The following is a 14,884-nucleotide window of genomic DNA, read 5'->3' on the forward strand; positions in this document are numbered from 1 at the left end:
CCCCGTGCGCCTGCCCCGCGCGTCCCGATGACGCCAGGGTGGCGTCATCGGGACGCGCGGGGCAGGCGCACGGGGACAACCGTTGAACGTTTCTTCCCGCCTTGCCTCTCATGCGGGCCTGGCGCGAGCTGCGGCGGGCGGTGTCCTCCGCCCTCTCCTCCGGCGATGGGGCGGCCCCCGGCGGGAGGCCTCGCAGGCGAGCGTGGGAGACGTCGCTGTCGCCGCTGGAGCGGGTGAGGCGGCTGCTGCCGCCGGAGGAAGCGGCGGCGGTGGGGCGGTGCGCGGCGGCCCCTCACGTTCCCCCTGAGGAGAAGAAGGAGGAGGAAGAGGCGGCGGCGGTGGCGGCCGCCGCCGCCCCCCTTCAGGCGCCGGTTGAGGCGGCGGGAGCACGTCCCGCGCCGTTCCGCGCCGGGGAGCTGGCGCTGGCGGAGGTCCGGAGGAAGCATAACACGACGCTGAAGCTGATGTGTCGGCTGGTGGCGGGATCGGTGCTGACCAGCCCTGGCGGCCTCCTGCCCCACCGGGACATCATCGGGCAGCTGCCCGGGCAGGTGCTGCGCACGTCGGCCGGGGCGCGGCTGCTGCTGAGGCGGCCCTCGCTGGAGGAGTATGTGCTGCTGATGCCGCGGGGGCCCACCATCGCCTACCCCAAGGTACCGACTGCTCACCGGGTGGGCCGGTGACTGGGAGGTCACTGGCAGAATCTCATCCTTAGTTTTTAAGAGTAGTAATGGGCTGTGTTTTTATCACTCGCAGGATATAAGTGCTATTTTAATGATGTTGGATGTCCACCCGGGAGACACTGTTTTGGAAACTGGCAGCGGGTCTGGTGCTATGAGCTTGTTTCTGTCAAGAGCAGGTGAGAACCTGGTTTTAGAAAACATAGAAGCAGCACAATTAATTCCCTTATCACACTTTGCCTTTCTTTTGACCAAATACTTATAGTTAGTTTTTAAAAATTTTGCTGCAGCTCACATGTTCATATATAGTTTATTGACTTAAAGGGAAATTAAATCTGTGCTCAAGCCAGTGCAGGGACTGCAAACTGTTTTGGCTGTATTTCAAGGGCCGTAGTACAAAGGGTTACTGAAGGCCCTGCAGAAAGATGAGTTTCAGCCGTTGTTATTGTTGGCTTTGGCTTAACTGTACTAGACTCTTTCTTCAATCTCTTGCCTTTCTTGGTTTCCTTTTCTTCATCTTGACGGACCACGTGAATAATGAGATTGCTGGGTACCAGTGAAAACTGGTGAAAAATAGCACACTGCTATTTTTTTCATGTTATAGTTCGCCTGGTTTGATCTAGGTCTCAGCGCTCTAAAGCATAGAGAGCCTTTGTGCTCAGCAATGAGAGTGAGGGTGAAACCTCACTCTTTGACTTCATCCCATATCCTGTTAGCAGATCACACTTCAGAGTAATTTCATTTATGGGGTCCTGGTAGAACAGCTTCCTTCAGGAAAGAAAATAAAAAACCGAACCCAAACAAAACCCACACAATCGTTTGCTGTAACTGCTTTTGTGCACACCTAAAAAATAAAGCACCATTTGAATTTGGGTTTCAAATTTTTATTTTTTTAAATGTATTTCTGCTACTGCAGAATACTGCTCTTCTCTGCAATGTCAAGGACTTTTGAGGGTAACTAGAGTGCTCAGATCCATCAGGAGCTTAAAATTGGTGAGGGCATGTAAGCAACAGCAAAAGGAATCTGGAGGATCCCCTCCGGAGATCCTTCTCCTTAGTCCTTTGTTTTAGCTGCAGTAATCTCCACCTGGCATACTAATTTAGTTGAATACGCTTATTTTAATGATCAGCCATTAAATGCTGTCCCAACGTCATGCAGGTGCTCTTGGTATACATTGGGCCCAGGTTTTGAGGTCAGCAGTTGCACCTCTGTTCCCCCTCCCTCTTTCTGCCTCCTACTGCTATTCCTTGGTTCCCGCCGATCACCTTTCTGCACTAAACTAGGTTTCTTTGTTGTTCCATGATGGGATTTTGAAGATAGGATGGGATAGCGACCATTGCTGCCATGGGAGCTATAAGGTTACAAAACAGAAGATGAAAAGTCAGTGCTTCTGTTTCCAGAGATGCATTTGGAGAGAGGAAAAGTAGCTTTCCCCGTCTTCCCCTATGTGCAGAGCCTAAATCCAAAGAAAGAGATTGAATACCTGATGTTGGCTAAGGCAAAAGTTAGCTTTTGTTAAATACAGCAAATTATTTTCTGCCTTGGGTATTCAGTCCACTGTGGCCATTTCAAACACACTGACCGATTATTGCTCTCCTTTTTCGGTCTTGTCCAATAGGTAACTTCTGATCACTTTAATCTAGCTGTAACTGTGTCAGGTCAGCAAAATCCTTGACATCACCAGACTATTAACCCTATCCATGGGAAGAAAGCAGTCCTTTTGTGCCACTTCAGCTCTGTCTTGAGGAAAGGGGAAAAAGGTATGAGATTGCATTGCTATTTTCAAATTTATTGAGCTTAAATCAGCAGCAAATACAGACAGTGTTAGTCACAGCTTAACACAATTTGGCGCTGACCCAGAAATAGAGTCAAGTTGCTCTTTCCTAATGGTGGCTAATTTTGCCACCATTTAATATAGTGATACCCAACAAGAAAAATAGCTGTTATGCAGGTAAATTGCTGTAATTTAAATCTAGTGGACACATTATCAAGGTCCATGGAAGTTTTTAATTTCCAAAATTCTCATTAATTTAACAGATTTCATTAATCTCTTCTCTTTCTCATTTATGTTTTGTTTTCTGTTCCTCCTTCAGTCTTTCCCAGACACTACTGACATGCAACAGGACAAAGTTAAGACCGTGGCATTTGCCATGACTTTAAGATCTTTGAGAACTGAAAAATACGAAGTATGCAAACTTGACATAATGCCGCTTCACAATAATGAAGAGTTTTGCCTAGCTATTTTAACTAGTTGTCCTTATTTTTCCAGAAGTCAGTTTCAAATTGTAGGAAATTTTTTGAATGAGCAGAGGAAGAAAGAAGACTGACCCCAATATGAACAATTTTATTCCTCCAATAGTTCCAAACTGATAATCTTGCGTAATAAGGAGTTGGTGCTGTGATTCTACAACAGTTTAAAGTGAGCAAAGGCAACAGTGCTGAAACCCTTCCTCCTTACGCGTTGGCTTTGGCCTCTGATCTGGGGTGAGCCAGATCAGGGAACAACTGCTGGGAAACCCATCCCCTCTTTTATTCAGTTTTCTGAACAGGTTGACAGTGGGATAACATAGGTGAGGAAAGGAGCCTGGTGACTCCAACTTAAAATGGCTTAAAAGGTCACACAACCTCACCCGCTGAGTTGCTGAGTGCCGAAAGCTGTCTTTGCCCATTAAAAAGTAGCAAGGAGAAAGAGAAGCTCATGGTGTGATAGGTTTGAGAAATTAGAGTAATACAAGGATAGAATAATAGAGCAATGCACACCCTACTGTCTGTGCCTGGATTTCCTCCTAACACTTCCTTTATGAAGAACATTGTGTACTGGACTCATATGGTAAATTTCAGGATAGTAAATTTATACTTAAAACAAGTAGTAAAATAATTTATTACAGGTAACAAACAATAACAGGAGAACACCACAAGCCAGTGTAAATCAAAGAGTACATTTGAAAACTTGTCTATGGGGCTGAGATCAGTGAGCAGATGTGGGGGTTTTCTTAGCAGTTCCCTAACCCTAAGAAGGGACAGGTGGAGAAAGAACTATGCATGGAAAAGAGCAAGCCTTTGTAAAAACGAGGACTGTGAAAAAAAATTTAAACCCAGCAGTTTTAAATCTTATTAAGAACAGAAGCAGTCACTGTCTGTCAGCTTTATAGCATGTGAGTAGTGACCTGTGTTGCAGCTTTCTCAGTTGGTACCTCTGGTAGCTGTACAGAAGAATTGTAGATTGATGGGGCCACAGATGCTCAAGTCGTCTTTTGTTGCAGGAGTTACTTTGGGAGGACATCTTAGGAACAGTTTGTACTACTGTAATTGTGCTTTATTTCATCTGTGGATTGATGGATTTCAGTCTGTGAAAGAACTAACCGAGCACTTTATCTGCATCTATTTGTTTTAAATGTAAAGAAAAAATAAATTGTAATTGATTTTCATATGCGATTATTTCCTAAAGTTGAGATTTAAGGGTGTACTTCTGTTATTTACTATGCTACTTTTTTTTCTGAATTGTTTTTTACAGGGGGGAAAAGTAGTAAGTCTTATGTCTTTTGTTTGTTTTCAGTTGGGCCCAAAGGACACGTTATAAGTTATGAAATCAGAGATGATCATCATAATTTAGCCAAGAAGAATTACAGGCACTGGCGTACTGCATGGGAAATAGGACATATGGAAGAGTGGCCAGATAACGTGGATTTCATTCTTAAAGACATTTCAACAGCTGCTGCGGATATGAAATCTGTAACATTTGACGCAGTAAGTCCAAAAAATTGCCCCATGTGACATTTATCTTTTCTGCATAAATTAAAACTTCTAGTGCTCGTGCTCACAATGGGATTCCCGTATCTAGTTTAACATGAGAAAAAACAATCAGATCCTCATCAATGAAAGACTGTGATTTTTTTTTTTTTTTGGTCCGATTACAAGTATTTTCAAGGTTTCAGTTATGGTTTCCCAAATGAAAGAGCGATATGGCTGTAGTACAGAAATACTACAGTGAATCACTGCTGTCTTGTAAGCAAAGACAAACTTACTTTCTTGTATTTTGGAGAAATGGATATTTGTGTATCTAAGGCTTATATTTCAAACATTACATTTAAGAAAAATACATAAGCTTATTGAAAATATAAATATGTAAACACTTTTGTCATCAGCTACATAGAATGCACAATGTAACTAAGGCCTAAGTTAGAGTAAGGAATGCTCTTGCTTGCTCTCCTGTCCTGTTTTTTATATCCAGATTTTTAAAGGGAGGCGTGCTGGAGAAAACAGCAAGATGTTAGCCACTCCTCCATGTAAAGCAGGCAAACTACTTACGTTAACGCTTTAAACAAACCACAATTGTGTTAAACAGTTTGAGCAAAGAAATAAAATATATAGCATAAAAATACCATTTTTTAAAACTTTAAAAGTAACACTCTACAGGAAGGATCGGGTATTGCATATCCCGCTGGTTTACAGTTTGAATAGTTTTCTAGCAGAAGATTGCCAAAGGCAGAAGTTTCCTAAATCCTGAAGCAAACAGCAAATTAGACATTGAGACTGTAGTGTGATCTTTTCATGATAAAGATGCACTTGGAACTTTTTTTTTTACATTTGAAAACTAGATATCCAAAGGTGCTAGTAAATGTAGTCTGCCAAAAGTTTTTATTAATGTCAGCATTATGGAATTTCATTAGCAGGACATTTAACGTTAACACAGGACTAACTGTGTTCATGAAACACTACTTGCTGTTTTAATAGAAATTCATTTGGAAGTAGCAAGGATTTTGTTTTGTAAATGTATGCACCTCAGGTTTCTCTAAGGTTTTGAGTAATTAAACTGGTTTGTGATTACATGTTGCTGTTGTATGCATTCCTTTTCAACAGATAAACTTTTTTTTTTTCAAGCAGCATTGTTATGGAAAAAAAAATGTTTTCCCAGTAAATATTAACATATCTGCATGTTTCCCTTGCAGGTAGTTCTGGACATGCTTAACCCTCAGTCTGCTCTGCCTGTTGTACACCCAAGTCTGAAACAGGGTGGTGTGTGCGCTGTGTATTTAGCAAAGTAAGTACTTCTGGCAGTTACACATTTATTCAGGCAACACCTGAAAAAACCAAACATCTTTTAAAATATACATCCAGCATTAATGAAATGTTTAATAACAAATTATTTTTTTCCCCATGTAATTTTTTTCAAGGAGTTGCACTCAGTGTAAATTACACTTGGCCAAATCCCTTGGCCTTTACTTTGGGAACAGTCTCTTTATGGTCAGTGAAGTTTTCACTTAATGACATCCTCAAAATAACTGTACTGTTTTCCCACTCAGTAGTCAGGTTGCTAGCTCCTTCACCCTCCAGTTGAAGGACTCGTGTAACCTCATGTAACAAAGGCAGGAGAACTGAGACTAACAGTGTGTGATTTGAGTTTTCAAAATACTACTTTATCCTTTGCATTTCTTCACAAGCATCACACAGGTTATTGACCTTTTAGACAGAATACGGACCTGCAAGCTCCCTCTTTTGTGTGAAAGGATCACTGAGGTGACTCATAGAAATTGGTTGGTACTCCCTGCTAAAATCAAGAATTGCAAATCAAGCAAAATGGTGGAAACTCAAGAAAATATTGAAGAACCACCTCAAAAGGAATATGGAGAAATCCACTTTCAGGATCAACTAGTTCTTAAAGAAAGTGAATACAATGGTAAGAACATTATTGCTGATGAAATACCCTGTTACTGCAGTTTGATAATCCAAGGATATAATGAAGGCAAAGTTTGTAGGAAGAGGCAGTATGTAGGAAGAGGCAGTATTTTTTTCTTAGGTCAGCTGAGATTGTTGTGAAGAATAGACAAGCTTCTGGACAGCCTAGACCTTGTCAGGTTTGAAAAAAAGATATTAATTGTTATTTAAATATCTTATTGCAATTTATTTTCTTTTTAGTCTAGGTTTTTAATCTGCAAATAAAAAATGACTGCCCTTCTACTGTTTTCAAACTTTTATTTTTAATAAAATTCAGTCCTCTATACTTGGTCCTCTAAAGCAGCAACAGGACCTGATGGGCTTAAGAATTCCACAGAAGAAACATTACCAGTGTGCTCTGTTTCATAATCCCGCTGTTTTGGCTAATCCAAAAAAGATGCCTCATGTTAGTAGAGATTTGCAAAATCCATAGTAAAGCAAAGAGCTCTGAAGGTACTGATAGGTGACAACAGAGCACTTTAACAGAAGCAAAAAGAAAATTAAAATACGTCAAGGAAAAATAATCCATGCGCGTTGGCAACTCTAGTCTGCATGTGTCTGTTAAACTTTTTGGAAAGAATTAAAAAAAATTTACTTCTCACAGAATTGCTTTCTGATGACACTGAAACATACTACTCGGTGCCTTACGTTGCTAGACCATCTTACTGGCAGGATGCTCATTCAGGTGAGACACTTGGAAAGTGTTTTTTATCTTAAATGTTTAGGGGTATTTTATTTTTGAAAATAGTATTTTTTTGTACTAGCATTTGACATGTTGCTATATCATGAAATCATAAAACTTTTAATAATAAACTAATCATTGTATATTGAAATACTGAAGTAGTAACTTGTTCTGTTTTTTAATTAGCATTCCTTACCAAGCTGAGAAAGTTTCAACCACTGCTTTCTTGATGCTGCTGAGATGTTAGCTGCTAATTTGAGTATTGTATCAGAAGAAAATAAAACGTTACACAGTAACTGCTACATTTTGCAAGTTGTGTGACTTTTCAGTAATGACTGCTTTGATTGCTACTGCATATAAAGTTTGAAATCCCACTTACTATTTAAAGGGAAAAGTTTTAACAATCCTCAGGGGTGGTGGTATGATGCAACACAGATTCTTCCGCAGAGCACAGTATCTGTTTCGGTCTCATTGGGTGCATTTCATTCTTCATTGCTTGTAAACCAATCCATGGATTTGTCTTGGTTCAAGGTGCTACCTTGTCTCCTTTTGCAGGATAGGCTCTGACAGTCTACCAGAAATAAGGAGAAAAAAAAAATTTAGTAGGAAAATAATGGCTCAAAGTCTGCCCTTTGAAATGCAAGTGAAGCAGCTTCTGAGTTCACTGCTACCAACTGGTGGCTATCAGTTTTGTTAAGAACAATGTTCTGAAAGCACAACGGTAAGAGAAACTGAAATTCATTGAATTTGTTCTCTTGATAAAGCTGTGCTTCTATGTTGTAGCCACCTGACTTCTGTATCTCAAGGAACATTCAAATGCCAAATTTTTCAAAGTTGAGGGATCCCTTGGGAATCACAGTTGTACTGAAGCTGTCAAAAGCACAATCCTTCTATACTAGTGAAAAATGCAGATATGGGTGAGAACATATGCAAATTTAATACAGGGTTAAAGTTCTTTATAGCTCTATTAAAGAGTATAATAAGAACTCTGCAGTGGCTAAGTACATGAAAGTATCTTTGCAGAACTGAGGCCTTGTACAACTCTCCCAGGAAGTTTACGTCTCAGGTGTGTTCCACTCGAATTAAACAATGACTGTTTGCCCCATAACTGCTGTATGTTACAGAGGCTTCTCATACAAAGGCTCAGGATGCTACTTTGAGTAGATTAACATGCAATTACATAAAACAATTTTCACAGTAAACTCTTGTATTGTTTTCAACTTACATGCCAATCTTAAAAGTAAATCTTGTATAAACTCTGTCAGTGACTGAGATGCACTTAAAGGAAAATGTGAATTGTGATTTAATGTATGTCCAAACTGATGACAGCAACTGAGCAGCCTGCCCTCTAAAAACAGTGCTCTCAGCAAAAGCACTTTAACTCACATGACACACACTGGTATTTTTACTGTTTCTTCTAGCCAATCAGAAGTGTTTAAAATAAGATTCTCAATGTAATTTATAATGCAAGAATAGTAATAAATTCCTAAATAGACTGGAACACAACCCAAAATGTACTGTAGTAGGTGAAGGTAACTTGAAGATAGAATATAAAGCAATTGGTGCTTCCAGGAAGTCAAGAGACAAGATGTGAAATGAAACTATGGTAGTAAAAGCACAGTTCTGCCAAGGCAACTGCATTTGTAATAGGGATGTCTGCTCACACAGAGAGATCGTGTCATCTTGTACCAAGGACACAGTAGTCCCTACAGTCATCTGAAAGGTAAATATGGCCTCAGTTGCCTAAACTAATTTAAAATTATTTGCAATATTAAACCATACCTCGAGCATAATAAATAGGAGAGTCAACGAGCATTTTTTCAGTTGGAAAGGTGTCCTTCAAATTCTGGGATGAATGTGGTTCTGTCATCTCCAAAGTGCCCACAGATGAGGAGGAAGAAGATGATAATCCTAGTCGTACAAATCTTCCCTTCTTACCACAAAGCAAGCAGTCTGTAGGAGTAGCACTAGGTCCTCGGGGCAGCTGTACATCATCATTGTTGTACTTTCTCACAGCTCCACAGTGGTACATAGAACGTTCTCGCTGCCATACATAATGTGTTGGAGCAATAGCCATCACCTACGGGAACAGCCATTACATCAGAAACCATAACAATAACGGGAAGACATACAGCTGAAAACAAGGGATCCAATTCACATATGGCAGAGAACTAACACTACATAGCTGAAATGGGTATCATCTGTTATCTATCTGCTTCTGTCTCACTGGAAAGTTTGCCACCTTAGGTACAAGTAAGTCAACTGGTTATGAATCGGATGTGGAAACAATTTACAGCCTTGTATATTCATGTGAATCATCACAAATACCAGTTTATGTTTTGGTGGTGTCTTTTCCTAACTACTAAACATAAACTAGATGGATCTTCTGGTTCACAATGTCACTGAACTGATGACTGTTGGAAGCTGGGAGGGTATGCTGGGAAAAGCATTCTGCACTCCCTTGTTCTTCCTGCTTTTCCCATCAGCATCCAATCCCATTACCAGAGATGGGATTCTAGAGTAAGTGAGATTTTCTTTTCCACCAGCTGTAGTAAACATTATGTTCTTAGAACATGACAGGACTTTTCCAGACAGATACATTCCACCTGAGAGGTGAAGAATACATTTTTCCCCTCCTAAGATGTTTGAAAAATGTAGATTCTAACACTGCATTAATAGTAGAGAATGTTAAAAGTACGTCCTTCTGAGTTTTTTTTTTAATGAAGTGAAAAACTTAAAAAGTCAATTGAAGTTTTATTATTTTGAAGGGCTTCAAATTTCACCTGAGGTGCTGGAATTTTTATTTGAAGGTTTTGCTTGTGTACAAACTTAACAATTTATAAACACACACAAAATTATTTCTGAAGTGAATGAATTTAAACTGATGGTAAATTTCAAATAAAAACAATTGCATCAAGCAGAAAGATTTAGTCAATAAAAACTTCCCTTTTAACAGTAGTACAATGTAAAATATTCTAGTTTACCCTAAAAGCACAGTTTCAGAGAATGTATTTTAAATGCAGAAGAAAAAAAAAATCATGGAGGATAAATGGACCATTACATTTTAGCTGCATCTTTTCTTTCCCATGGCTTGTCTATGCACTTTAGGTAGGAAATTATTTGTATAGAGGTAGGTTGTTAGCTGGTATTATTTGTTGTAGTTTCCACATCTACCATATGAAAACCCTCCCTACCTCTTCACAGCAGCGTCTGCTTACAATAGCCCTGTAGCCAATTCTAGTCCATAGGTGATCTCTTAACTTTAAGAAATCAGGGAAGAGCTTTCTCCAGGCTTTTCCCAGAGCCCATGGGAAAATGTCATACTTCGATTCTTCATCGTCTTCTTCAACTGTATTTGCCAGATACCTTCAAACATATATATGTTTGTGTTTGTAAATGTTATTCAATCTTAAATCACTGTATTAATATGATTTCTAACATTAAAAGACATAATATTAAAAGTAGTTATTTTTCCTAATACTGTGAGAAAAACTGCTAACAAAAGACAGCCTTATCCCAAGAGTACAGTATTTTCTTAATCAGCAAGTTCCATGTGTATCCTTTGGGTAAATAAAAACTTAAGCTATTATAAAAATTGCTTTACCCTGACATCTCCTAAGTGAGTATGTACGCAAGAACTAACGTATCCTGACAGCTTTCTCCAAACTGGCAAGATATCCTGGCAGTAAAACAAAAAGTTTCTAACTGATTCTTCAAGTAAAGCTTAAAACTATCTTACAAAATTTTAAACTTTATATTTTCTACTTTATGGGTTTTAACTATTTTTGGGAAATTATCTTGCTCACATTAAATTAGCAGCAAACAACTAAATACAGGTCTACCTTCAGGTATAAATGAAAACTTTAAATGATGGGGTTTATGTCCATATTTCTCCCTTCACTATGTGCTACTTCTGTTTCTGGGTCATCTTAGACAACAGGAAAAATATTTACTTCCTCTGGATCCACCTGATAACTAAACTCCTGTAAATCATACCTGAAAAAATTATGACTTTTAGTCTCCCCCTGCAATTTTCTGACTTGCTCCTAACCCCAATATACCCTCTACTCCCAGTCTCACCAGCCCCTTTGTCCCTTTCTAATCCTCTCGCTCTTCTGGCCTGGCTTTTCTCCCTTTGATGTGGAGTCAGACAGCTGCTTCCTCCGTGCTGGGTGGACGCTACCCAGAATACCATTTACAGGAGAAGAAACAGCCATCTTTCTCCCCACACCAGTGTGCAAATCAGAGCAGCTGAGAAGCGCTGTTACAGAAAAAAATGACATGAGCACCATAACATGATGAAAAAAAATGCTGAATCACTCTGTAAGGTAGAGCCAAATACGGAGACATCATATAGGCTTGGTAAAGACAGATTCCTGATTGCACCTCTGTTTCAAAGCATAGAAATTTTAGAACTGTTCAAAAAAGTTCTCCAAAATTCTCTAGCAATGTTTTTACAGTTGACTTAAATCATGTTGACAGAAACTGTAATAAAAAGTTACTCCTGAGGCACATATCATGTACATTTCAGTACAAATGCCTTAAAGGCTGGCAAAGATAAAAAATAAGGTCTTATAACAGGAAGTGTGAGCTACGTATATGTTGCTATGTATTGTCCTGCATATATTTCTTGTAATGCTTAAAAAGGTTCACAGATTTACAGTTTGGTAGGCAGAATGCAACGCTATGTATCACAACACCAACGCAAACGTCCCCTCGCTGCTGCTCAAGCTTGTTCCACACAGGTGGCCATCAGAGGAAGAATGTTGAATTTGCGCTAAATATATATAGTATGTAGATTATGTTTCTGTACTTCATATAGAACCCAAACAACTACACACTCGTTAAAGAGGCATCATATATCATAATTATCAGTGGTGTAAACAAAGGAATAAAATAATGCAAAGTTTATGCTAATAAAACTAGATAATTTAAAAGTACTTACAGAGCGACAAAGAAATTGATTCTGGTATGCTCATTTATTGTGAAGTTAGCCCTCTTGAAATAAACGAAAGTCATTGCCAAGAGATACTGTTTTAAAATGTAAAATGAAGTATCAATATATTATTTGAGTATATAATTTCCTAAAATGTTTTGCACATTTATCTTGCACCAAGGTATTTTCATCATTTTTATCAATGAGGAAAGCATAAATTGAGTTTCTTGAAGCTTCCGTATGAACACATTTGAAAAAAATTGTGGTCTGTATTTGCACTACAGTATCAAGTGATTAAGGGCAGATTTTTCACTCAATAATATGTGTTCTATTAACTAAGAAGGAAATACCTTGTCTGCAATTTTACAGCAACAGTCCATCCAAAGGAAGTCTTGGATTAGATCATCATCTGCAACAAAAGTTGTAGCATTTCAAACACCGGAATTGTTTTTGTTAGAAGGTATTTGTAAATAAATACCAGATGGTCCTTTCATTAAACCAAATAAAAGGAAAGAAGCTAGACCCACCAGTAGAGAACAGAGAAACTGAGGAGAGGAAGAGATTAGGTATAGAGAAACTTAAGCAACGAAAGAAGACAAACTACCAGAAAGGCAAGGTGGAAAATCTAGTGACTGCATTTCATTCATTCTCAGTAATAGCAAATGAAGGTGAAAAACCACCAGTATTTTTTCTATTTATGTAACTTCTTCCTGGGTTAAGTGGTTCCATCTAACAGCATACAGTTACTTCTGATGAACTATAGACTGTTGAGATCTCTGCACCTTGATTACCTGACAACCTTCATAAGGCAATACTTGCTTGATTATTTGTGGTCAGTGCATGACTGTCTACGAACATGTACTATAATAGGATTACCACAAACTCTCTCTGGCAGAATACTTTGTATTCAAGGTTCAAATAAAAAACAAGTGTAATCTTCCACTATTACTTAATCTCTTCACTAAATTAAATAAATACAAAACTTCATATGAAAGAGACGCAAATGCAAAAGAAATGCTACAACTCCTCCAGATTTTCTTCCCATACCACTTCTCCCCGTAAATGTTTATTCCCACAATAAATAACATGTTTCTAAGACTGGGGGTCCAGCCTCTTTTAAGCCTTGCGTAAAACAAGACATACATTGTTTTACATGTATTTGATGGAACATAAAATAGAAAGGAAAGAGAAATTATCATAAAAGGAAGCATCATACCACCTTGGTTTCATTTGTAAATTAAAAAGATACTTTTCAGCAGTTCGGTAGCCCTTCCTGTATTTTTAAATTAAGCATTGAATATTTATACACTAAAATACTACAACAAAATACATTTAGACAAAGACATGGCCATTAATACCTAAATAGAAAGCACTCCGAAAATTACTGAGTTTAGAAAACATATTGCTTAATAATTTTCTACCATTCAGTCAATACATTGATATCTGTCATTATTAACCTACCAAATAATTTAAAGAAAGCTGTCATTTCCTGACGCTGAATAACTAGACATGGTCCCTTTGGACATTTATATTTATGACTAGGAACCTTTTTTTCACAATTTTCTTCATGGTCTTTAAAAGTAGGCCGCTTTAGTCTAATAAGGTTTTTTTGCTGATGTGATCTGGATGCACTTGATTTTACATGAACAGTGACAGTGGGAGGTGTCTGACACACCAGATTGTGTCTCATTTTGGTAAGTAAAGGTTCCTGTTAAAAAAGAAGAATAAATTAACTACATAAATAGTCCATTTGAGCAGTGCTTCTCTGTATTTCTTTTGTTCAAATGAAGCATTTCAGTAGAGCTTGTATGTCAGGTGATAAAAAACTAATTGTATCAATACTAATTATCTAAGTCTTGTGCCCTAAGCCAACTATGTAGATTAATTTAGTTCTAATTTGATAAAGCTCTTTTTCAGTGGAAAGAGCCTTCAATCTTTTTCCAAAGTTTTGAAAAACAGAAAACCTTTGCAGAAAAAGTTGCCATTTGTCAGATCCTCATCGCTCAACACTTAGATCTACCAAAAAAAATCTCTGGCATTCCTCACTGCCAATTTGTGATTGTGTATTTTTAAAAGAACATTAATGGAATTAATGCAACAGAACCATAATTAAGCCATATAACATTAAAGTCTTGAATTCTTAATTTTTCTAACATTTGGTTATAGCCACTGGGAATGAAAGTTAGCCCCCAAGTAGGACATACCCTGAAGGTATAATCAAGGGAACAAACCTGAGATGCTCGTAACTGCAAAAATCAAGAAGATACCAAATGGAGTGTGAGGAAAGGTATGTTTAGACAGGAGCAAACGCATTTACTTCTTCAGCACGTCCCTCCACAGAGCATAGGGCTGTCTGAGGCCGGCTCACAGCAGCCTACCTAGCTCTCCATCTTATGTTATCTGCCACATACACAACAAAGAAGCCCCTCACGTGTGGATGTGATTACATCATTCTGGTTCCCAGCAAGTAACCTCGGAGCCCGGGGCAAGCCCTCGCCCCATACGGTCCAGCCCCCCTCAGCAACCTTCCCCTCACGCCATAGCCCCGCCGCCGCGCACCCCGAGATGGCGCCTCTCGCAGCCAATCGGAGCGCGCGAGGCAGCCGCCTCTGCCAATCGGACGGTGGGGTACTCTTTACCGCCTTTACCCTCCTCCTGCCGCCTGGGGGCGCTAGGCTGCCAGGCTCCCGCGGAGCCCGCCCAGGGCCCGCCAGCCAGTCAGGGAAGGGCACGGCTGTTGCCAGGCCGGCGGGCAGCCGATGCCGGGGTAGGCAGGAGGGAGCGGGTTTAACCCTGCTGCATTTTACGTCTTTCACAGTCACCGAGAGCAGCCGTAAAGGCGTGCTCACGCTGACTTCATGGGTCTAGAA

At 39.4% G+C, this 14,884-nt stretch overlaps 2 protein-coding genes across 2 annotated transcripts; one reads left to right on the forward strand and one right to left on the reverse strand.

Moving 5' to 3' along the window:
- The first annotated feature begins 62 nt into the window (after window positions 1-62).
- On the forward strand, window positions 63-7,374 carry TRMT61B (tRNA methyltransferase 61B). The gene is made up of 7 exons (XM_054822751.1): window positions 63-653; window positions 757-859; window positions 4,238-4,428; window positions 5,631-5,722; window positions 6,123-6,358; window positions 7,001-7,081; window positions 7,265-7,374. The coding sequence occupies exons 1-7, from the start codon at window positions 111-113 to the stop codon at window positions 7,306-7,308; spliced, it is 1,290 nt and encodes a 429-aa protein (XP_054678726.1). The 5' UTR covers window positions 63-110; the 3' UTR covers window positions 7,309-7,374.
- Window positions 4,571-13,704, reverse strand: SPDYA (speedy/RINGO cell cycle regulator family member A). The gene is made up of 6 exons (XM_054822755.1): window positions 13,476-13,704; window positions 12,365-12,423; window positions 12,024-12,109; window positions 10,273-10,444; window positions 8,861-9,158; window positions 4,571-7,649 (listed from the first exon to the last, which is right to left on the reverse strand). The coding sequence occupies exons 1-6, from the start codon at window positions 13,702-13,704 to the stop codon at window positions 7,561-7,563; spliced, it is 933 nt and encodes a 310-aa protein (XP_054678730.1). The 3' UTR covers window positions 4,571-7,560.
- Between the last annotated feature and the right edge of the window lie 1,180 nt (window positions 13,705-14,884).

Source organism: Grus americana, chromosome 3, assembly GCF_028858705.1.
Source record: "Grus americana isolate bGruAme1 chromosome 3, bGruAme1.mat, whole genome shotgun sequence".
Classification (NCBI taxonomy): Eukaryota; Metazoa; Chordata; class Aves; order Gruiformes; family Gruidae; genus Grus; species Grus americana.